The sequence below is a fragment of the Camelina sativa genome, chromosome 1 (genome assembly GCF_030686135.1).
Source record: "Camelina sativa cultivar CO46 ecotype springtype chromosome 1, ASM3068613v1".
Taxonomy (NCBI): Eukaryota; Viridiplantae; Streptophyta; class Magnoliopsida; order Brassicales; family Brassicaceae; genus Camelina; species Camelina sativa.
Window position 1 is genome coordinate 10,440,452 of NC_141880.1, and position 22,749 is coordinate 10,463,200.

General features: G+C 34.1%; 6 protein-coding genes across 6 annotated transcripts; 3 read left to right on the top strand and 3 right to left on the bottom strand.

Annotated features, from left to right (window-relative positions):
• Positions 1-1,954: 1,954 nt before the first annotated feature.
• LOC104787815 (early light-induced protein 1, chloroplastic-like) lies at positions 1,955-3,327 on the bottom strand. Its single transcript, XM_010513462.3, has 3 exons — positions 3,069-3,327; positions 2,883-2,972; positions 1,955-2,446 (listed from the first exon to the last, which is right to left on the bottom strand). The coding sequence occupies exons 1-3, from the start codon at positions 3,210-3,212 to the stop codon at positions 2,102-2,104; spliced, it is 579 nt and encodes a 192-aa protein (XP_010511764.1). The 5' UTR covers positions 3,213-3,327; the 3' UTR covers positions 1,955-2,101.
• A 7,055-nt stretch (positions 3,328-10,382) lies between these two features.
• Positions 10,383-12,297, top strand: LOC104787823 (uncharacterized). The gene is made up of 3 exons (XM_010513473.3): positions 10,383-10,541; positions 10,753-10,834; positions 11,679-12,297. The coding sequence occupies exons 1-3, from the start codon at positions 10,498-10,500 to the stop codon at positions 12,036-12,038; spliced, it is 486 nt and encodes a 161-aa protein (XP_010511775.1). The 5' UTR covers positions 10,383-10,497; the 3' UTR covers positions 12,039-12,297.
• A 75-nt stretch (positions 12,298-12,372) lies between these two features.
• LOC104787833 (peptidyl-prolyl cis-trans isomerase CYP19-1-like) lies at positions 12,373-13,650 on the bottom strand. The gene has a single exon (XM_010513483.3). It carries the CDS (start codon positions 13,496-13,498, stop codon positions 12,683-12,685), a length of 816 nt encoding a protein of 271 aa, XP_010511785.1. The 5' UTR covers positions 13,499-13,650; the 3' UTR covers positions 12,373-12,682.
• A 2,241-nt stretch (positions 13,651-15,891) lies between these two features.
• On the top strand, positions 15,892-17,453 carry LOC109124719 (transmembrane emp24 domain-containing protein p24beta3). The gene is made up of 4 exons (XM_010513493.3): positions 15,892-16,275; positions 16,526-16,712; positions 16,861-16,968; positions 17,181-17,453. The coding sequence occupies exons 1-4, from the start codon at positions 16,060-16,062 to the stop codon at positions 17,312-17,314; spliced, it is 645 nt and encodes a 214-aa protein (XP_010511795.1). The 5' UTR covers positions 15,892-16,059; the 3' UTR covers positions 17,315-17,453.
• Positions 17,454-17,611: 158 nt separating this feature from the next.
• LOC147949741 (stem-specific protein TSJT1-like) lies at positions 17,612-19,316 on the top strand. The gene is made up of 4 exons (XM_010513513.3): positions 17,612-18,077; positions 18,378-18,618; positions 18,700-18,820; positions 18,922-19,316. Exons 1-4 carry the CDS (start codon positions 17,878-17,880, stop codon positions 19,104-19,106), a joined length of 747 nt encoding a protein of 248 aa, XP_010511815.1. The 5' UTR covers positions 17,612-17,877; the 3' UTR covers positions 19,107-19,316.
• Positions 19,317-19,597: 281 nt separating this feature from the next.
• On the bottom strand, positions 19,598-22,535 carry LOC104702823 (eukaryotic translation initiation factor 3 subunit C-like). The gene is made up of 3 exons (XM_010418748.2): positions 22,478-22,535; positions 22,293-22,341; positions 19,598-22,201 (listed from the first exon to the last, which is right to left on the bottom strand). The coding sequence occupies exons 2-3, from the start codon at positions 22,320-22,322 to the stop codon at positions 19,775-19,777; spliced, it is 2,457 nt and encodes an 818-aa protein (XP_010417050.2). The 5' UTR covers positions 22,323-22,341; positions 22,478-22,535; the 3' UTR covers positions 19,598-19,774.
• Positions 22,536-22,749: the final 214 nt, after the last annotated feature.

A 22,749-nucleotide genomic window follows, 5' to 3' on the forward strand; every position in this document is an offset into this window, starting at 1 on the left:
AGTATTTCTTTTACGAGTAATATTTTTTGTCTTTCTTTCTCGTGTTGCGGAAAGGGCAAGCTTTTACGAGTATTTCTTTTAAGAGTAATATCTATCCACTGGCTTTTGATCTTGTCATAACAATCATTATCTGAATATTTCCCGAAATAGTAAATCATCAGATCCAATTTTAGTTTTTCACTTTTTCTCCTTATGGGTGATTATCAAAACACATTTAGAGGTTAATAGAAAAACACTATATATTTAGTAAGGAATAAAAATAGGATAACATTAACATTTCAATTGCATTAAAAATTGCTGTTCGATGATAAATCTAAATCAGCCAAAGAAATTAATAAGGAATTATAAAATATATGTTTTAAGATTTTCACCTTAATGGGATCTAGACAAGCTATATACACTTTTTTTTGTTGAAAGCACTTGTGTTTCTTTAAAATAGAAAGATATTGTGCGTATATTAAACATATAGGATGTTGTTTATCCAATAACATGTTAATATACTGATCTTATGCTAATTATTTAGATGCCACTGGAAAAGAAAAAACTCTTTACCAACGCGTTATTCTTACAAAAAAAAACCTTTCTAAAAAGAAATTTATTTTATTAAACAAACCCTAAACACTAAGCAAAAGAAAAATGATACAGTGAACGGCGCATTATCAAAAAATACTAATAAAAGATGGCAATTAATTAATATATAGTTGAAAAGAACAAAATCTAGTTACATTACAAATTCACTACTAGATCATGTATCTAAATTCACAAAGCCTTTAAAAATCCAAAAAAAAAAAAGAGAGGAAAGATCGATGGATGAGTCATGACTCATGATTATTTAAGGAATGGACAAAAAAAGCGAACGACATTGGTAAGTGGGAGTCACGTAAATTATGTCTGTTGGATTAAGATTGCGAATGCACGTGCTCTCTGCTGTGTTCTGTTCTTGCCTCCCCCTCCATCTCAAGCTTCTTCATTACTACTAGATAACATTTTTTCAGAAACTTTTTATTAGATTTTGCCCACACCAGAGAGATTCACACACTTCTTTTGATTACTTTATAAATTCTACTGATGTCAAAAACTCTTTATCATCTCACGTGAAACGTATAAATATTTATTTTCTGAAGTGGACTTAGGAAATTAGAGATCTCCAATGGAAGTTATTGGCCCAATTCTTTTGAATATGGCCCATCTACTTTACATGATCACATTCACGCACGCTCGTTTCTCTTTAAACACTACGTGCTGTTTACCCTTTTTATCAAGTGTTTTTTACTCATTGTGCTACTGTTGATATCCTGATAAATTAGAATACATATGTTTCTGTTTACATGTTTCTCTTCATGGTCAGATCATTATATAATTATTTTGATTTATCTCTTGTATTAGAATACCAAAAAAGTTATAAACGTTTTGAGTCCATGATCTCTTCAGTTGGAATAAGACTATAAGAGTTGGTAAATCTTGTTGTCTTTCAAAATTGGGATTATGAGATTCATTCAGTTTAAATATATTCCTTGATAGACAAACTAGCAAGTTGTTTGTTTAGTTTTCTTGTATTTCGTGTTTTTATTTTGATTTGTTATGCTTGAAGGATGGTCATATCAGTTAAAGAAATGGTAAGAATCACCACATTTGTTCATATATTATTGCCTTTCCACCTTTCCAAATCCTATATATTGGATCGCTCACGCTCACCCTCACACTCAAGTTGATTTCAAAAACATTTTCCCCACTTGTTTCGTCTGCAAATACTAAACGTGTTTTTCTTCAAGAATTGTAAATATATGTTTTTTATATAACTAATGAGCATTAAATACAATAATTGATGATAGTTGGCGAACTCATGTACTGTTATTTGTTAGGTTTGCAATTATGATAGCCGACCACATATCAAATTCTTTCTCTTTCACATTTTGTATGGTTATAAAATCTCTAAATTTTTTGAACGTTTTGATTTTAGTGAACATCACTAATTTTGAAGTGCTTTAACCCAAAGTTTAAAATGTCACTAGTACATATTTATAAGACACACCTAACACATATTACAAACTTTACAGAAATACATGGGCAAAAACATCCTCCGAATACGAATTCTGTCCCCTTACACGAGGGTTCCGCCCTTGACGAACTCGGTGAAGGCCAACGCGACCAAACCGAGCATAGCGAACCGCCCGTTCCAAAGCTCAGCGTCTGACGTCATGATACCTTTGGACTTTGACTCGGCGGTTATGCCCTTGAAAAGTGGCACAAGCGACGCAAGTGTCAAAATCGCTGTAGTACCAAGGAACCACGAGACTCCACCGTCGGAGATCTGAGACAAAACGTTTTCACCTTTAGATAGCTCGACGGCCAAAGCCGCCACGAATCCAACCATCGCTAAACGTCCGTTGATCCTCTCAGGTGCTGGACCGCTGAACGCTAGCAAGTCCGTGAACTTGGTGCTCACCTATATTCACCAATCACCACACCAATATTATTAGTGTCACTAGATATGTTATTAACATAAAAAATATTCTAATAAAGGTTACTTAGCATGTATGTAAGTAATAAAGAGATTTTGTATAAGCATTGTTTTTTTTATGTACAACTTATTACTAAAACTTTTTCTGTTCTAAATATATACTAAATATGTGAATAACATTATATAAATTTATGGCTATTAGGTAGAGGTAAATAAAAGCTAATTAATAATAATTATAGATTTATATATACTAATTAATTGATGAAAATTTTCTTTCAATATGTGAATCAAGGGCAAAATATCTAGTATTAGGAAAGGAAAAAAGAAAAGAGTAATTTCGAAAATTGATAAACATGGTAGGAGAAAATATTAATAGAATATTATTTAATGATACTTAGTAATTCAAAAAAAAAAATGATACCTTCGGTTTCATAGGAGGAGGAGGCGATGGTGACTTAGGCAACGCCGAGGTAGAGGGTGTAGCTGTAGAGTCTTCCTTCTTGGGCTCTCCCTGCAAAACTCAAACAATAAGACGGTCAGGATTTCAAAGTTATATGGTTAATGAATGTGTATTGGATTAGGAAAGGGGATGGACTGTGTAACGTACCTCAGCCATGCACCTTACTCCAACTGGATAATTCCTCTTGAGGTTAGAGAAGCTACCGGCGAAGTGCTTGTTGGTGTTGATCTTGCGAGTGGTGGTCAATCCACCGGCGAAGACTGACTGCATGTTGAACGAAGCTGTTGCCATTTCTAATGCTTGTGCGAGCTAGAGATAAAGAAGAAACTTGTAGTAGCTTTAAGTGGTTATCACTCGTTTATTTAACTTTAATGCAGATCTTGAGTAGAGAGAAGAAGCTTGATATGAGTAATGAAGGATCATACGTATGTATTTATAGGACCGGGGTGATCAGAAATGATAGGTCATTAGGTCGAGTTGTTTCATGAACTTTCTTTTTGTTATTTACTTATTTAGCCTTTTCAATATTTGACAAGTTTAGTATTTTCTTTTTCAAAAAAAAAAAAAATATTTGACAAGTTAATATAATTTGTTCGCACTTAATAAATAACCAACGGTCAAAAACATAACACATGAGCGATATTAGTACTTGGAAGGTTCAACGTGTAAGTTTTTTCTTTTGTCTCAACTCAACTGTGTTTTATTCATCAACGTGTATGTAAGTTAAGAGTCCAAAATTCGAATTTTTCTATTCCGACTTTAATTGTGGTGGCTATTATAAGTTAATGTTTTAAATAGCAATAATATTTGATTATTCGACAACTTTCAATTTAATTCATGATCCTCGAGCTTTTAATAAGAAAAATAATATAACACACGGAAAACGATCTTAACTTAGCTTTAATTTTTCGATTAAATATTGTATTTTAACATAGTAGTATCATATTTAATTTCAATATTAAAAATAAAAGTGTTTGGAACTATTTTTTCGATTTTTTTTCTTAATTGTTGTACGAATAAATGATATTTTTTAGGCCATCACCTCGATATCAAAATGTGCAAAATTATTATGCACTTTTCAATACGCGTATGAAGTAGGAACTCAAACCATGCTAATTATCTTATTTGGATCCTCCTCATAATTCCAAGATATTTGGACACCGAACTTATTTGTTAAACTGAGTCGTGCATTTGCCCGGTCCAAAACGAAACACGTAGGCTGAAAAAGTGGAAAAGAAGAAGCTGCGATATTTAAAGGAACCACGTTGCTTACATTGTCCCCACGCATAAATAAAATTTAACTTTTGAAGGAAAAAAGAACAAAGTACTCATCGACGTGGTCTCCTCCTTCGTCACCAGCTTCTTCTCACTTTTTTGGCCAACTGGGTGGGATTGGTTAAAAATTAAAAACACGTAAAATGAGATTCTCTCCATTAACCCAAAGAAACAAACATGTGGCTCAAAACAAAACTCAACATTGCTTTCGTTTCTAGAAGAGATTTTAATTCATTCATTACACATCTGTTTTGCTTTTGGAACTTAGCTGAGTTGGGATTCAAATAGGCCCACACTTGCCTCCCTCCGAGTCCGTGACTGTTCTCTCTCTCTTTGTCCCTTTCTATGTATTGTGGCTGGCCGATCGTAGCTCCGTTAGTTTTTCTTTTTTTTCTTAAATTTCAATAACTTTAAAATTCATACCTCTTTTATATATAGGAAAAAAAAGTAATTGACATTTTGATCGTTGTAAGTTCTTTGATTGTTTTTTCTTCTTTCAGTGGTAAGATAAAGAAAGGAAATATGAATCTTTAGACATTTTTCCCGGAAAAAAAAATTATTTTCTAGAATTTATAAGTACTTTGGGATTGTTGACTTGACTCAATATAGAGAAGAAAATAGTTTGTAACAAGTAAAGACTGATATATTAGCATCATTTTTTCGTGTATTGTTTGTGATTTAATTGAGGTGGTGATCATCAAATGAACCACTCCAAAACGAATTGAAACCGTAATGCCTTGTGTTATAAACCGAACCAAACCAAACCAAAATCAAATTTTAATTAATGTCAATAGTTATATTATTCTGACCATTTTTTATAATTTCTTTATAAATTAGACTTAATCATTAATATAAATATAATACTACTGTATGTAGCACCTTTTATCTCAGACTCTTTAAAGTTTAAAATAATAAAGACGAAAAGCCGTTGACAATTTCTCAAAATCTCACGGTTCATAAACCGGTTTTAATGTCCGGTTTAGTAAGCTAAAACGCAATAAAAAATAAAATCTCTTCTCTCTCTTCAGGAGAATGATCTCCACTTCTTTTGTAGGATGCTTGATTTCACGTTCATATGTTTGCTGTATCCATCGCATGCCTGAGAATTATGTCTTGGTGTCTTACTATGCAGTGCGTAGCATAACGAGGATGTTGTTTTTGAATGGTAATGTTAATGCCCTTTGTCCTTTTCAACAGGCTAGCTAGCTTAGGCTATACACCTACATTCCAGGAATATCCTCGTCTGTTTTAATGCTAGTGTGTGGTAGTTTCTCTGTTTCTTGTATATGTTTTAAACGGTCAATATCATTTATGAAGTATGACCACTGATGTATTCTTTTGTTACGCCTTCTTCTCCATTCTTATTCACAAGTCATATACATCCCATTGTACCTTTATCCCTTCCTTAAAACAACGAGCAAGTCTAAGACCTTTTGAGTACTGTTTGCGGCTTACTAGTATAGGTGTCATTGGTGAAGGTAAAGTAACCATCCAGAATACTTTTGTGAAAGCGAGCTTAGTTTCTGAATATGGTAGAGAATTTAATTTATATTCCTTTTGCTACGGTCATTGGCATATTTTTTCCAGTGTATCATTCCAGGTGAATGATACAGAGGTCATTAGCTTCCTTCTTTCAACTGTGATTATTCATCTGTGCCTCCGCACCATGGAGATGGCCGGGAGTGAGCCTGTCAATAACTGTAAGCCTTTTAACTTACCATATCATGTTCATATTCATACGGTATTTTCCTTATATCTCTCGAAAATCTTAAAACTCATATTAGTTGTACATTTCAACATTTGTTTGTGGTTTTTTTATTGCTCGACTTCTTGGCATATCGTAATCTTTTATAAATCCTATAAAGAAAAAAGGAGTCTACACTGTATCTCTTAAGTCTTAACTATATGAGTGATGATTTAGCCAAAATTTTGATTGACGAATCTGTCACCCTCATGTAATTTATTTATATTTCCTATTCTAGTATTGCAAGTTTCATAGAACCAGTTCTGTACCAGGTAAATGGTGGAACGCTGCAACACCTTGTTTACAAATTATCGCGTTGTGTTATTGGTTGCCACATGTACTTACGCGAAGACAAATAGTTCAAATCATATCATTCGTAATTCGTTGTTATCTCCGTATAACAGACAGCCCAAAAGGTTTGTGTTAAGCTCAAAACAAACTGCCTTAGAGATAATTTTCATATTGTCTCATGTTCATGCTTGAGATTTGTCACGTATGTGTACGGCTTGTGCTTCACTCGGAAGCTGTCTCCCCAACTCGCTACGAGATGTAACCTTAAGCAGTTTTCTTTGTGCAAGTCATGCATTGTCATCTTTTTGACTTTGGCTTTGAATTTGTTTGTGTACAGAGATGGCTTAGTAACTTTAGTTGGAAACTTGGATTTGTTTAAAGGAGGATCGACTGACACATCAAGGTGGAGGATTTGATCACAACAGTTTGAGCTGAATCCATCCCAGCCCATACGTGTGTTTTATTTTTCTAATTTATTCATGTGCATTTGAATTTTGTTGCCTTAACCTAAATGATGGGTTTATAGGCTTTTTAATGTGTTTTAAAAAATTTCTATAATTTTATTTATTATTTATCTTTTGAATTAATAAAAGAATAACCAGAATTGAAAAATGAAGGATCAGACAAATTTAAATTACCAAATCAAGTTTGAGGGTTTTTATCATTTGGAGTCATATATATGGTAAACCCAAAATAAATAAATCAGACGTAGCTAGAGTCTAGGGAGAAATAAAAAAGATCAAAACAAACTGGAGATCAAACCCTAGAAGTAGCACCACAATCTCGTCTGTTTTGTGTGGTTCTTCTGGAATGTATTGGATGAGACACCTCCAAGAATTGTCATCATTCTTCAACCATTAGTGTTTTCTTTTGATGATGGTATCGTTAGGCGGAATTGGGTTCATGTTCATTGTTGTGGAAACATTGTAACCAAGTTCAGTTGGAACCTATCATAAAAAAAATCCGAAAAGAATGATGAGCAAGTATTAGAAATTATAATGATAATAAATTAACCAAACAATCAGACAAGATAAACAATCATTACCACTTTACAAGGTACTTGTGCGTATTCTGGACATATGTATGTCCACCATCCCTAAAGCTCTTCATATATTTTTTTTGGGTACATGAAAATACCTCTAGTTGGCTTTGTTTCCATGGGGTAAGTAACTGGGATTGTAAAATTCTTCAACATATACAAGATTTATAGCTCAGATAGCTAGCTTCCGGTTTCTCCTAGTTTGGATTCTCGCTGTAATAATGAGAATCACATATTAGATTCAAACAAAATCTAAATCAAACAATCAAGAAAAATATTGAAAACTAGATTTCCGTAAAATCATTTAAAAAAATTTACAATATCTTGTTATTCAATAAATGATTTATAAAACTTACTTAAAATCTACTATTATTCAAAATTTCATAACTTTGCACGATTTTATGAGACTATTGTATTAAGTGATATTATATACTGTTTCAATAGCAAAGTGTGATCTCGTTTGCAATTGATATTGTTAGCACAATAATCATGTTGATCATTCTCATATGTCGTGCCTTTGATCTGTCATTAACATATACTTTATAAACAAAAAGTTTCCTTTTTTGTGTTCTAAAATACTTTAAAATCACCCACGGTTTAATAACAAAATCTTATAGAATCACATTTATTTTCTTGTATTTTAAATATAAAAATCTTAAAAACTAATCAAATCTCTTAAAAAATCAATCAAATCTTTCAAAATTCTAAAATATTAAAATCATACTAAATTCACGTTCAATACCCTCTCTCAGTTTTTGTTTTGTTTTTTTCTATGGTAACATAAAGAAAGAGAAATATGAATCTTTAGATTTTTTTTCCAGGAAAAAAATATTTCTTAGAAATTATAAGGGGATCTTTGGCATTGCTGACCCAAAAGATAAAATAATAATAATAATAAGAATTTGTAAAATTAAGTCCGACTAATAAATATTAGCATTATTTTTCAAGTTTTATTGTGATTTAGGTGTTGATATTATCATCAAATTATTCTACTCGAAAACAAATCGAAATCGTCATGTCTTGGGTTATAGAAGTTCTCAAGTCTATTAGGGGCCAGAAAAAAAAACCTATAACAAAATAATTTTTGTATAATGTAAACAATTCTATTATTCTGCCAAAAATAAGAAAAAAAATCATAAATTTAGACTGATCATTAATCATATATATAAAAGTAAAGTTTTGGTCTCTCCTTATTGGTTGATTTGCATTAATTACTATTATTTTCTTTTTTTCTTTTTACTCATTTATAATAATTACAAATCCATAACAACAAATTGATATATAATGATATTAGATGTGATGGTGATTAAGTTTACAAATTTAATCAATAGTCAATAAATTGTACCCAATACATAACTGATAACTCCACAATTTCCATTTATATTTTTCCCTTCATAACTCTAAACTTCACTATTTGTTTTTAATTTTCTCTTTTGTAACTCCAAAAATATTCATATATTTTTTTTAAAACATAACTCCTTATATGGATAGTCAACCACCTCTCTTTAGTGTGATTCCATTTATGGATAGTTACAAAAACGTAACTCCTTCTACATTCCCAAAATTCAACAATAAATTAGAATTAACTCTCACATTTTTTTTATTTAATTATAACTCCTATCATTTTTCATCCTATAAACACTCATTCTTTCATTCTCTCATTTTCTCATTTTCTCATTCTCTTCCACTCTATCTTAAATATTGTATTCATAATACTCATCCTATCGTTGTTGTATATGTTAGAAAACCAAATTAAATATCATTGTAAAAGTTTAATTCTAATTTTAACTTTAGAGACTATATGATATGTATCTTATGATTTTTTGATTTTTTGAAGATCCATATATGTTGTCTGTTTTAGTTCCATCATCTTATAAGTAATCATTCTTTCATCCTCTTCTACTATATTCATGTATCTTAAATATTTTAATATATTGTTATATATGGGTTGAAAAGTAATGAAAATATTATTTTAGGAATTTGATTCTAAATTTATTTTAGAATGTATGATATAGATACCTAACATAATTTTCAATTTTTATTAGTTTCTATCGCCTTATTATACTTACTTCTTCATAAGTATGATATAACACATGTAAAATAACAAATTTGATGGTTATAAAAATAAAAAATATAGATGTTAAAATATCAGTTCCAATCATTGCACAACAAGAGAACTAAGTTGAAAAGATCTATCTCCATTATTTATTTTTGATATTTGAATATTTTCTAACATTTTCATGCGTGTTTTATTTTCTTTTTAATTATGCAATATTTAATGAAATAATTTATTCTTATATATTTGTCAGCTATTTTTTGTTATCTCGAATAAATTTTTGTAATTCATTTTAATATATAAATTATATAAAGATCATTATAATGTTTTTCAAAAACAAAAAGAAATTGGTTAAAAGAATTTGGTTCTTAAGATGACATAATAAAATCATATGTTTCATGAAAGTTAAATTTAGTTAGAGTATAGAATTATAATGAAACCTAGCACTAGCTCATACTTAAATGAAGTGAAATGTACAAAAAAGAATTAAAATAAAAATCTTATTAAATCATAGAAATATGAAACCATTAGTATGAAATCTAACACTATAATTTAAATTGATGAGTAAACGTTTTTTTAAAAAAAGATAGAAGTTATCCTTAGGATGTTTCAAAAAAAAATCTTTAGATTGAAGTTCATATAATTTTATAAAAAACAAATTTAGCTATAAAATAATATGAATGAGCTATTATTTGTGAGTTTGTATCAACAAACAAACAAATTATGTGTGAGTGTATATCAACAAAATACTTTGTAAAAGTAATATATAGCATATATTTATTAATGTATGCATACATAAATAAAATAATTAAGTCAAAACTACTAAATTATGAGCAAATGCAAGATATGAAATCTTAAAAGTCTTTTAAATTGTTTCTAATCATATTTCTATTAAAAACAATTTTCGCGGCGTAAGGTGGCTTATTATCTAGTATTTAATAATATTTAAGTAGTACTTTTTTTTTTAAATCTCAGACTCTTTAAAGTAGTAAAGACCAAAAACCGTTGACCAATCTCAAAACCGGTTTAAATGTCCGGTTTAGTCAGCTAAAAACGCAAATAAAAATCATATCATCGTCTCTCTCTGTAACGGTGAACGACGAAGAATGTGTCCAAGAGTACGTTCTTTACGAAGGCGACACTGTTTCTGGAAACTTCGTCGTCGTTGATCATGATATCTTCTGGGGTTCAGATCATCCTGGTTTGGATTTCACGGTTAGAGATCTTTACTTGATCACCTTTTTCCCCCAATTTCTTAGCTTTCGATGATTTGGTTTCCTGTAGCAAATTTCTGTAAATATCTGATTCGAAATAAAAATTTTTAAAAAAAAAAACAGCTAAAAGGGTAAAATTCTTATTCGAATTGTAATTCACTTGCTTGTAAAATTCTGACTTGGGTTTGTTTTCTTGATTTCACTGTTTGTAGAACAAATTTCATGAGCTTGTTTCCTCATCCTTCTGTTGGTAGCAATGTTGAAGAGCTTGTCTACAAGAATATCCGCTTCGAGGTACTACTGGATGGACTCTTTCTTTATTTTTTTCGAATCCCATGCTTCTTAGGTTCTTATCTTTGGGACATGGAGATATAAAGGGCTTGTTCGTTTGGTTGACGAACAAGCCCAAAGTTTGAATCTTTTATTCGATGTTTTGTAGATTCTCGGAGTCTATGTTTCTTAGGTTCTGTTCAAGGTTTGGTCTTGGAACATGTTAATAGGAAGTTTGAAACTTTATGGATGTTTCTTAAATTTGCCATCTTTTGTTGTGTTATTGTCCCTAACTATGTTTCTTTGCTTGAATGCGTGCATTTTTCTTGTTGTAAAATGGATGTTGAAGGTGTCAGAAGCTCAAAGTGTTGAATGATTTCATATTTCTTAGGTTCTGTTTCAGGTTTGAATCTTGGGATGTAGGTATAGAAGTTTGAATCCTTATGGCTTTTCCTTGAATTTGCAATCTTTTGTTGTGTTATTGTCTTGACATGATTGATCTAGAAGCTCATAGTGTTGAACGTCGTTTTCATATGGTTGATACTTGTGATTTATGTGGTTTCATATAGCAAATCTGTGCAGATGCTGTATTAGTCTGGTTTGTTTGTTAGTATCAGGTGGACTGTTTGTTATTTCTTCGTGGCTTAGCTGTTATGCATTTGTCAAAGCCATGGTCACAGATGAAACCATCTCTGTTTTATGGCCTTTTGCATGTGTTCTTGTATGCCAAAACTGAATGATGCAATAAAAAACGTTACTAGACTTATAAATCAGACGTCTTTGGCGCATAGAGCTTTCAATCGTTTCCTTGATGCTTTGGAAAATTGAAGATTTGATGCGATGTTACTTATGATATGTTGTCTTTTAGGTTTGGGATCTTGGTGGGCAAGATAGACTAAGAACTTCATGGGCAACATACTATCGTGGAACACATGCTGTGATTGTGGTTATCGATAGCACAGACAGAGCTCGAATCTCTTTCATGAAAGATGAGCTCGCCAGGATACTTGGTCACGAGGATCTTCAAAACTCGATCATACTTGTGTTTGCAAACAAACAGGATCTGAAAGACGCCATGACTCCTGCTGAGATCACGGATGCACTTAACCTTCACAGTATCAAGAACCATGATTGGCATATTCAAGCAAGTTGTGCAGTTACTGGAGAAGGGTTGTATGATGGGCTCGGTTGGATTGCCCAGAAAGTTACCGGTAAAGCCACGAGTTAAGGGAAATGAGAAACTGAATCAGAGAGAGAATTCATTCTTCTTTGTTTCTTTTGTCTGCTTCAGCTGTTCTTTTAACACTGTATCCTCATGACTTTTATGTAACAAGCTTCAGTTATTTTGGTTGCTATCATTGAAACTGTGTCCAGAATTATTAAAATCTGAAAGAAAAGAATCTTGTTTTGTGTCGGATTTTTGGCACTGTATTCTTTGTAAATTAAGAGACATGTTCATATCAATGGATTTCATTTATCTGCACAAATGAATCCTTTTTTACTAAATTACAGCAATCAAAAACTGTCTGTTAAATGTGCATTAGAGAATGTTCTACATTACATTTACTAGCTAAAGTGAGATTCTCTCATTTCTAAGGTCATTCTTCCGAGCTCATAAACCCTATATAAGCTTTGAAGGTACTACAGATACCAAAGTCACTTTTCTCCTAATCACATGAACATATTCTAGTAGTAGCGAATAGTAGGTGCTTAGTGACAAATATGATAGAACAAACTCAAACAAGAAACACAACACCAAACTCAAAATGCAAACGACATAAAGAACAAAAAAACAGACCAAAATTAAACAAGAAAACAAGACAGGGCCTGCACCAATAGTTATAGACTTTCTAGTCATAGTAGTAGGAGGGATCAAATGGATCTCTGTGAAAGCTGACCGCAGTCTGCGATAACCACAGGCTTGGAAGGAATGTTGTCAAAAGTTTTGAACACCTCGTCTTCAATGCTCCTGATGACGTCGAATCCTTCAATAACTTGGCCGAACACGACGTGCACACCATCGAGAAGCGGGAACTTTTCCAAGACAATCTGGAATTGACATGCGTTGGTGTGTGGATCACCGACGGCCATGGAGAGGACACCAGGACGGTCGTGCCTCTTGATGTAGTTCTCGTTCCTGAATACACCTCCGTAAATCGAATCGCCTGCCGCTGTGGACGAGCCAACGATATTTCCACCAGTCCACATGAAACGTGGTCTAATACCGTCGATGGTTGTTCCCTTGTAGTGGAGTGGCTTACCATAAGTCTTTCCTATGCCTCTCTCTCCGGTACAGAGTACCCTGAAGTTCTCCGCCGTTACTGGCGTCGTGTCAGCGTAGAGCTCCATCACGATCCGACCAGCTGGTCTGCCGCCGACGGTGAATTCGAAGAAAACCTTAGGGTTAGAGTTAACCGAAGCCGCCATTTGCTGATGAGGGGAGACGACGTAGTGATAAGGGGAGACGACGTAGTGATAAGGAGAGATGTATTGTGTGCTATTTCCTACAGCAGTTGCTCTCAATGCCCCGACCGTCGCTGGACATGTGCAATTATACCCTAACACCGTCTCAGTCAAGCAATCTAGATCATTTTCAATGATGGATAAACGACGATTTGTGTCAGCAATCACTTTATCATGACTCTTCTCAAGTGCTTCAAGGCGTGCATCAACACTGCTTTGCGTCATCGGAGAAATCAACAAGGAAAAGAAGATGAATTGATTCGGAGATATTTAGGGTTGCAGAGGGAGGAACCCGTAACGTCTCATATTTAAAGAGAAGGATTAGGAGGCAGCATTGAATGTTTTTTAGTATTTATTATTTTGGTGAGAGAGAGCATATTAACTATTTTTTCCTTGGTCCGAGCATTCAATGTTTTGTTTTCTTGTTTTTTTTTGTAGAGAGCATTAAATGTTTTGTTTTCTTGTTTTTTTTTGTAGAGAGCATTTATTGTTTTTTTTTTGCCAGAGAGCATTTGATGGACCTAAAGTTTTGGAGGTCTTTGTTGAACTGTTGGTTTTAAAGTTATAACTCATAAATGGTTTGATAAATTGTCTACTCAAATCGTTCAATAATTAGTATTATTGCTCATAACGGGCTGTAAATAAGGCCCATCAAATTCTAACTTAATATAAAGCATAAGTCACTTAGCCAATAAATTTGTGACATGTGGCTTTTATTTCATAATTTAAATAATTAACAGAACAAGAAAATATGAAATAACTTAACTGCCTCAAATAAAAGTTTTTTTAATAATATATCAAAACTATGAATCTTTAATCATGCTGCAAATTCAAATTTTCTAAGAACACATCTCCTAATTTGAAGGAAAGAATTATAAAATTCGCTCTTAATTTAACAACTCATGGTTTTAAAATTTCGTATATTTAACCATATTTTTGGGAAAAAATCAACAAATATATTTTAAATTTATCAATTATTAATTATGTATTTCTACAAACTAAATAATTATTAAAAGGACAATATTAATCAAAGAAGCTAACATCTACGGTTTTCTGCTTAATCTCTCCAAACTAAATAATTATTACAAAACCTAACAGTTATCCAGTAGCAAAACTATTCACTATCTCTTTCTCAGCCGCTCTCAGTTAAAATTTCAAACATTTACTTGCATATATAGAATCAATTACTATTCTTTTTTAACAAAAACTTCCAATTTATTTTCCAAATCAACATTAGGCTTACACAGAAACACGAAACAATCCGCCTCCGAGAATAAACTCCCACGCCTCTACTGTCGAAATTGGGTAAGTGTGGTTCATCCAAGATCCCTCCATCACCTCAAATATCTTTACTTCAATCTTTCTTCATATTAGAAGCATTAATGAACAAAAACTACAGACGGAACCATCGACAATGACTATATCAGATGCATACAGTCCCAAAGCAAACAACAAACAACATCGACCCACCGGCAAAACAAGGTCAATGAGAGTGTAAAGGTAAAACAACGACATCATTAGATCCAAATAGCACAATCATATATATTAGAACTCTTCTGTTATGTCTGCGTGAAATAGGGTGGCAAATTTTATTGATGAAATCAAAAGATCTAAGATTGTCACTTTTCTTTCTAGACAATTATTATATAGAGTTTTTATATCGTTCTTTCATCTGTTTTCTTTTCTATTATAGGTATTCACTGGAAACATGTATTATGTATATACGACTCAGATACATGAATTCAATACCTTGAACGGAAAAGTGAAACAAGGTTAGTTCGTTACTATAATGCAAATCGTTTCTATATAAATTATCTTTAGTATACGTGATAATTACTTATTTTCCAAATAATTTAACAAAATTCACTAAATTAAACACATGAGTAGATGCATCATCACATATTAAGGGGTTTTGTTTATGCAACAGACTTTTTCCCCTTGAATTTGTGGTGATGTGATGATTGTTTAGATAGATCAACATTTTTTTTTTGTTTAGGTATTTGATAAAACAATAATAACATTTTAAATATATTTTAGTTGTTAAAATTATAACATTTTCAGTTTAGAAAATAATTTACCGTACGTAGCACGGATCTAATACTAGTCTCTTCTATTTCAGAAGTTTCTCATATTTACAAAATCTCCCTTAAATTGACATTCTGATTGTTGATGCCTTGATGGCATACGAAGCTAATTGCCAATCTCACCCTGATGAGATTTAGAAAGCTTCATTTTTTTTATTTTCTTTCTATGGTAACATAAAGATAAAGAAAGGAAATATGAATCTTTAGACTTTTTCCCCAGAAGAAAAAAATTATTGTATTAGAATTTATAAAGGGAATCTTTGGCATTGTTGACCCAAAAAATAAAATAATAATAATAATAATAATAATAATTTGTAAAATTAAGTCCGACTAATAAAGATTAGCATTATTTTTCATCATTTGATCGAAATCGTCATGTCTTGGATTATAGAATCTCTCAAGTCTATTTTAGGGGCCAGAAGAAAAAAAAATAACAAAATAATTTTTGTATAATGTAAACAATTATATTATTCTGCCAAAAAGAAGGAAAAAAAAATCATAAATTTAGACTAATCATTAATACTAATTAGTAAAGACTAAAAAACCGTTGACCAATCTCAAAACCGGTTAAAATGTCCGGTTTAGTCAGCTAAAAACGCAAATAAAATTCAATCTCATCTTCTCTTCTGTCTTCTTCTACTCGGCGAATTTTCTCGAGAAACCGAAACTGAAAATTTTCAATCGAAGATCTGAAGAAAAAAGATGGAGAGAAGACAAGCGAAGATCCATGTATTTGTACTGATCGGTCTGATACTATTGAATTCGATCAATCAAATCTCATCTCTCTCTGTAACGGTGAATGACGAAGAATGTGTCCAAGAGTACGTTCTTTACGAAGGCGACACTGTTTCTGGAAACTTCGTCGTCGTTGATCATGATATCTTCTGGGGTTCAGATCATCCTGGTTTGGATTTCACGGTTAGAGATCTTTACTTAATTACCTTTTTCCCCCAATTTCATAGCTTTCGATGCGTGCTCCTTCGATAAATCCGATGCTTAATTTTGAATTGATCTGATCTTGGAATTGATTTAGGGTTTGATTAGAATTGTGGGTTTGATTTGGATTGTGGAAAGTTTCGATCTTTGATTGGTTTTGGGGTTTTGCAATTGTGTTGGGTTAGGGTAATGTGTTGGTTGATTCATTGGGATTGTGTGTTTTTGCATATAGGTGACGTCTCCAGCTGGGAACATTGTACAAACATTGAAGGGAACATCTGGAGATAAGTTTGAGTTTAAGGCACCAAGAAGTGGGATGTACAAATTTTGTTTCCACAACCCTTACTCTACTCCTGAAACTGTCTCCTTTTACATTCATGTTGGTCATATTCCCAATGAGCATGACCTAGCCAAAGACGGTTCGTTCCCATTTCCTGTTGTCATTGATGCAATGAGAAAAATGTGCTTTGTTGTGTGATGATTCTCTTCTTCTATATCTCGTGGCATTGAGTTTGTGTTGTTATGTGTGATGCCATGTTCCTTCTCTTTTTGTTGTATGGTTAACAGAACATTTGGACCCGGTAAATGTTAAGATAGCTGAGCTTAGAGAGGCTTTGGAATCTGTTGTTGCTGAGCAGAAGTATTTGAAAGCACGTGACACTCGTCACCGTCATAGTAAGTCTTCTCTGGTCATCTTATGCTCTCTGTTTCTGTTTTATCTCTCTTCAGTTTCAGCCTCGACCACTCAAGTAACTGGATCCGAAGCAGTATAACAATATAGTGAATTTGGAGCAGAAAATATGTTTCTCAAATAGATACGTTTCAATGTCGAAAGATGCAACCTTTACAATCTAACATTGCTCTGAATGATGGTTTTTGTTTTGCAGCAAATGAGAGCACGAGAAAGCGTGTGATATTCTACACAGTAGGAGAGTACATGTTCCTTGCAGCAGCAAGTGGACTTCAGGTTCTCTACATCCGCAAGCTCTTCAGCAAGTCGGTCGCATACAACAGAGTTTGAACATAACAAAAACCTCACCAAAGGTTTTATGTCCTTTTTATATGTTTTCGAAACGGTGAACCAATTCAAAACACAATCGTAAACAGTGTTAGTTTAATTATCAAGAGCTTAATAGCTAAAGACCACCCCTTTTTTGTTCTTTTGGTTTCTTACTAAAAATTTCTTTGACTTCAGTTTACTTGAGAAGAACTTGTTTAGCTTTATTTCTGATTTCATTGATCAATCATCAACTTGGTTTTAGCATACACAACTTGTTATGAGATCCTCATAGACCATTAAAGTGAAAGAGTGAAAAAAGAAAGTCACAATAATATATACAATTTCATACAAATATCTGCAAAACGTGGAGGAAAAGAAAAAATCGAATAATTCTATGATTCTCTATCCAAGAAACGAAAAAGTCGTAATGAAGTGTTGCCATTTGTTTATAAAATAAGGTTGTCACAAGAAGTGGTTGGCCGTTCAACGCATTCTAAAGTCATTTACTTTATACTACTATTGATCATTCATTCTCTCGCTCTCTGTGTGTGTTAACTGTGTGTGATCGGGAAGAAACAAAAAAAATGCTGGCGATCTTTGATAAGAACGTGGCGAAAACTCCTGAGGCTCTACAGGGTCAACCGGGTGGATCTGTTTGTGCTCTTAAAGATGGGTTCTTGCCGAACCATTTCTCCTCTGTCTATCCTGGCGCTGTCACCATCAATCTCGGATCTTCTGGTTTCATCGCTTGCTCCCTCGAGAAACAGAACCCTCTCCTTCCCAGGTTCTTGCTAATTTCGTATATGGGTCATGATAGTGACTGTGGCTGGTTTGGAACAATCTGATCCTAGATATGAGAGATTTGTTTCATTGCCCTGCAAAGATTATTTTAGGACATGTTTAGATTAATTGTTTGATTAAGTGAATCTGAGAGATTGAGCCATTTGATATGTTGGTTTGTCTGATGACAATGTCTTGATGGTTTTATATGTCTCGTCTTTGTTAAATGTGTTGGAAACTGGAAGGATGTGATTTATAAAGTTTTAATTTTTTTTTCCTATTCAATTTTGTGTGTGTGTGATAGATTGTTTGCTGTGGTGGATGATATGTTCTGCGTCTTCCAAGGACATATAGAGAACGTGCCATTTCTTAAGCAACAATATGGACTAACCAAAACAGCCACTGAGGTCACCATTGTGATTGAAGCCTACAGAACTCTCAGAGACCGTGGTCCGTATTCAGCCGACCAAGTTGTTAGAGATTTTCATGGGAAATTCGCGTTTATGCTCTTTGACTGTTCCACAAAAAATGTGTTCCTTGCTGGGGTGAGTTTGAATTTTTGCTTCTTTCCTATTTGACACTTGTTTCTGCATATTGTAATGCTGAGGTTATAATGCACGGTGCAGGATGCAGATGGGAGTGTTCCTCTTTTCTGGGGGACCGATGCTGAAGGCCATCTCGTTCTTGCTGATGATGTTGAGACTGTGAAGAAGGGTTGTGGTAAATCTTTTGCGCCATTCCCTAAAGGTATGTGTAGCAAGCCATTTTGCTTGTTTTGAAGACATGTCACTGTTCTTTGATCTATGGATATATGAATTAGGATTTGGTTGTGTGTAAACATAATGCAGGATGTTTCTTTACCTCATCTGGAGGCTTGAGGAGTTATGAGCATCCACTAAATGAGTTAAAGCCGGTACCAAGGGTTGACAGTTCGGGTGAGGTTTGCGGTGTAACTTTTAAAGTGGATTCTGAGGCCAAGAAAGAAGGCGTGCCTAGGGTCGGAAGTGTCCAGAATTGGTCTCAACAAATCTGAAGCTAATATGTGATCTAGCTGGAAAAAGGCTTGTTTGTTTTGTTTTGTTTACTTGTTGGACTCCTGTGGCTGTGTTCCACAGATTTGAGATTTGTTCACTAAACTCCTTTTCATGATATTCTCACTGAACTATTTTAAGGACTAATGGTGTTCTTAATGTTCTGCATCTGTACTTGGTAATAACAAAGCTAAGAATAAAGCATTTATAAACGTCTGATGGTTCTCAGTGCATAGGTATGATTTAAAAAGACTCCTGCAACAAAGCAAAAGTTCCAAGTTCCAAGGCTAACCAATAAGACGTCAAACTTATTCAATGGGTTTAGAAACTATGGATGACTAACACATTTCATATCTTACCAAACTGAGGAATAGAGTATGGTTAGTCTCAGCAGATCCTAATCACACATTTCAACAAGGAGAGAAGAAACTAAGCAAACAAAGAATAGAGAGTAACCTCACAAAAACTAGACCAAGCAGATGAGAAACCAATGTGATGAAACAAACCAAACATTTCTTCTATTCAATAAGAGTGACGCAAAAATTAAACTAGTTGAACTTTCCAATAATGCAATTCTTAAAAAACCACCAAAAACAAAACAAAAAAAAGTTTGTTAAAAGTCGTAGTAGAGCCTAAGGTCAACACTGCCTGCAGATCTCTCTCATCCTCTTTACGCAAGAACACCTTGGTTAAGACTCACCATACGGCTTGAGCCATCCATTTGCATACCTCTGTTTTCTGATTTTGCTGCTGCATAGTCCTGACTCTTGTCTCTTTTCCTTGAGCTCATATCACCACTAGTTCTAGACGCTAATGCACTTTCGTTGCTTTCTGCTAGAATCAAGACTTTATCGGTTAACTGAAACGCCAAGGATTGTAGTCTGTTGTGTTGCACTCCATTGAAGACGATGCATTGAGTTGGTTGGTCCAATCTTGCATGAAGCTCCTCGTTTATCATCATCTTGTTCACAATCTTGTGGACCTGTGACTCAGAGATGTCAAATATTTTGGCCAGCTCATCAAGACTTAAAGACTTGTAGCAGGAGTTCGAGTATGTGAACAGGTAACTCCTTAAAGCCACTTCAGTGATCCTAGCTTTCACCATATCTAGGATGCTGTCACGGTTCTTGAACACTCTCCAGACATCAAGAGAGTTCAAAACTTCAAACGCCTCTTGGAATCCCCCTTTGGTCAGGGCTCTTGTGGCTGCAATGACATGGTCACGTATAGTTACAGGCGGTGCAGTGAACGCTTGCTTCTCACTTTTCTTAAGCAGGAAATGAATGTTCTTGCTAAACAATCTGTTGTTAGCATCATGCGAGTTTTCTGCCATGTTTGGGACTTCAATTAGCATGGCACAGGTGAGATGAACAGCCTCCAATAGGTCGAGGTTAATGTGCATGTGGTACGGCATTTGTCTTCTCCTCTCTATAAGCACCTGCTCTGGTGTCTTGTTTTGTTCTCGACTTTGTGAGACACCTTGGCCAAGCAACTCCCTCACTCTATGACCAGAGTAAAGCTCAGAGAGGCAGCTATGTGACTCAGTTATCATTCCAACACGGAAGGCGCAAAGACCAAGTTGTGCCATTGTCCTGTTAAAGAGAATCTGGGTTGAGATGTCCATGTATTGAATGTTATCTTGGAGATGACTCATCAGCAACAAGTCTCTAGCAGTCACAAAGTTGTCATTCAAAGCATGTTGATAGATATCACATAGCATTGCTCTCGCTTTGGTCCTTTCTTCTCCATTACTGTAGATAAAGGAAACAAGAGTATCCATCATAGCTCTGCTGCTCTCTGCAAAGGTAGGCTTACGAGGAACAATCTCCGGAACAACAATGAATGGAGAATGAGTTGCACTTTCCTCTTTGGCTTCCTCTTCCACCAACTCATCAGCCAGTTTCCTCATAGCATCAAAGACTTCTTGGGGCTTGTAGTATATTGACTCAACTAGTCTTAAGGCTACCTTTGAAGCACCTTTGTAATCACCTATTCTCTCCAAGTAGTTTTGGATGTTCTGAGCAAGGACCAAGAACATAGGCTCATCCTTCAGTCTTTTAACATACTCATTAGTGTGAGGATCAATGAACTGCAAACTCTTGAAAAACTCGGTCTCAATCCTCTCTAAGACTGCAACCAAATTTACCCTGACTCTAATAGTTCCACCATAGTCTACTGGCTTTGAAGTTTCCTTTTCATTAGGTTCAACCGTGTCATCCACAACAATGTTATAGTACTTGACAAGAATGTCAAGTATGGCAAACATGTTAGCCACACATTCCTTCCAGACATTGATAGGCATGTATCCGTTGAGACCACCTGGACTGGCATCAAACCCTGCTGAAATAACGCTAAACAAGATTTCGAGTTTCTGCGCAGGAGTCTTGGCGATCTTTGTCAAGTACACAAGCCTCTGTGCATGAGTCTTACCAGTTTTGAGTTCAAGTCTAGCTCTTCTTCTTTTGCTCCAACGAGCCGCCACAGTTTCTTTGAACTTCTTGTTAACCATGTTCCAAGTTATCTCCTCATCATCTAAACCAAACAACGTCTCCCAAGAAACATTATCCTCACGTTGTTCCTCAACCTCATCTTCATACTCATAACCGTCTTTAGTTTCTTGAAACATCCTAAACCTTGTGATATCTTCTTGGTACTGCACATTGTTCTTCTTCAACTTATGTCTCATTGAGTTCAAAGCCTTGGAGTTAGTAGCACTCATCTTCTTCTTTGATTTCTTATCATCATCATCAAGACTTCGTTTATTAGAGAAATCTTCCATCATCACAAGAGCTTTGATATACAATCTCGGAGCCTTCACAGCGTTCGTAACCTTCATGAACTTCTCAACCTGTTTGTTGAGTCTCTCAAACGTTTCTGGCACGCAAACCCAATGATTGATGTTCATATAATGCTCAATCATCCCTACGGTGTTGGTCATCTCCTCAAAACGTTTATCTTCTGTTGGCTTTATCACACGTTTAGTATCCGTATCACCACAAGATACAGAGTCATCACAGTCTGCAAGATAACGAAGGTCGTTACCGGCCTGAACCTCTTGTTCAAAATCACTCTCATCTTCATCACTTTCACCTCCTCCCTGTAAAGTGTAAACGAATCGTATATAAGCAAGATAAATTATTCAGAAACTGAATCAAAGAAAGATTTTGATTAGTAAACAAAGGTTTAACCTTAACGAAAAAACGAGAAGTCGTCGCCATCTTCCTTAGAAACAAGAACCTGTTACATGAGAGGAAACAAAAAAAAGAACTTCAGATCGATACGATGGAGATAAAAGTGTAGAGGTAACGACAACGATGAAGAAGAACAGACGATGAAGAACCTAATAGGAAAGATGAAGACGAATGATATTTACCTTGATTGAGAGAGGGTTTGAGATGATGCTTGACGAGAATTAACGAATCGTTAAAAACAGAGAGGAGAATTAGGGTTAGCAACTTATATAAGTAGTAAGTTTTAAAGAAAAGTAAAATCAAAATTACAAGTAACTAGAAGAAAATGGCAAAAGTGAAATTAAAATAAAGTAATAATAAAGGGCGGTGAAAAGCACCTCACATTAATTAGTAATAGAATATTAACATATTTAGTGTAATTTTAATAAATGATCTCATTACTAATAAATTTCAT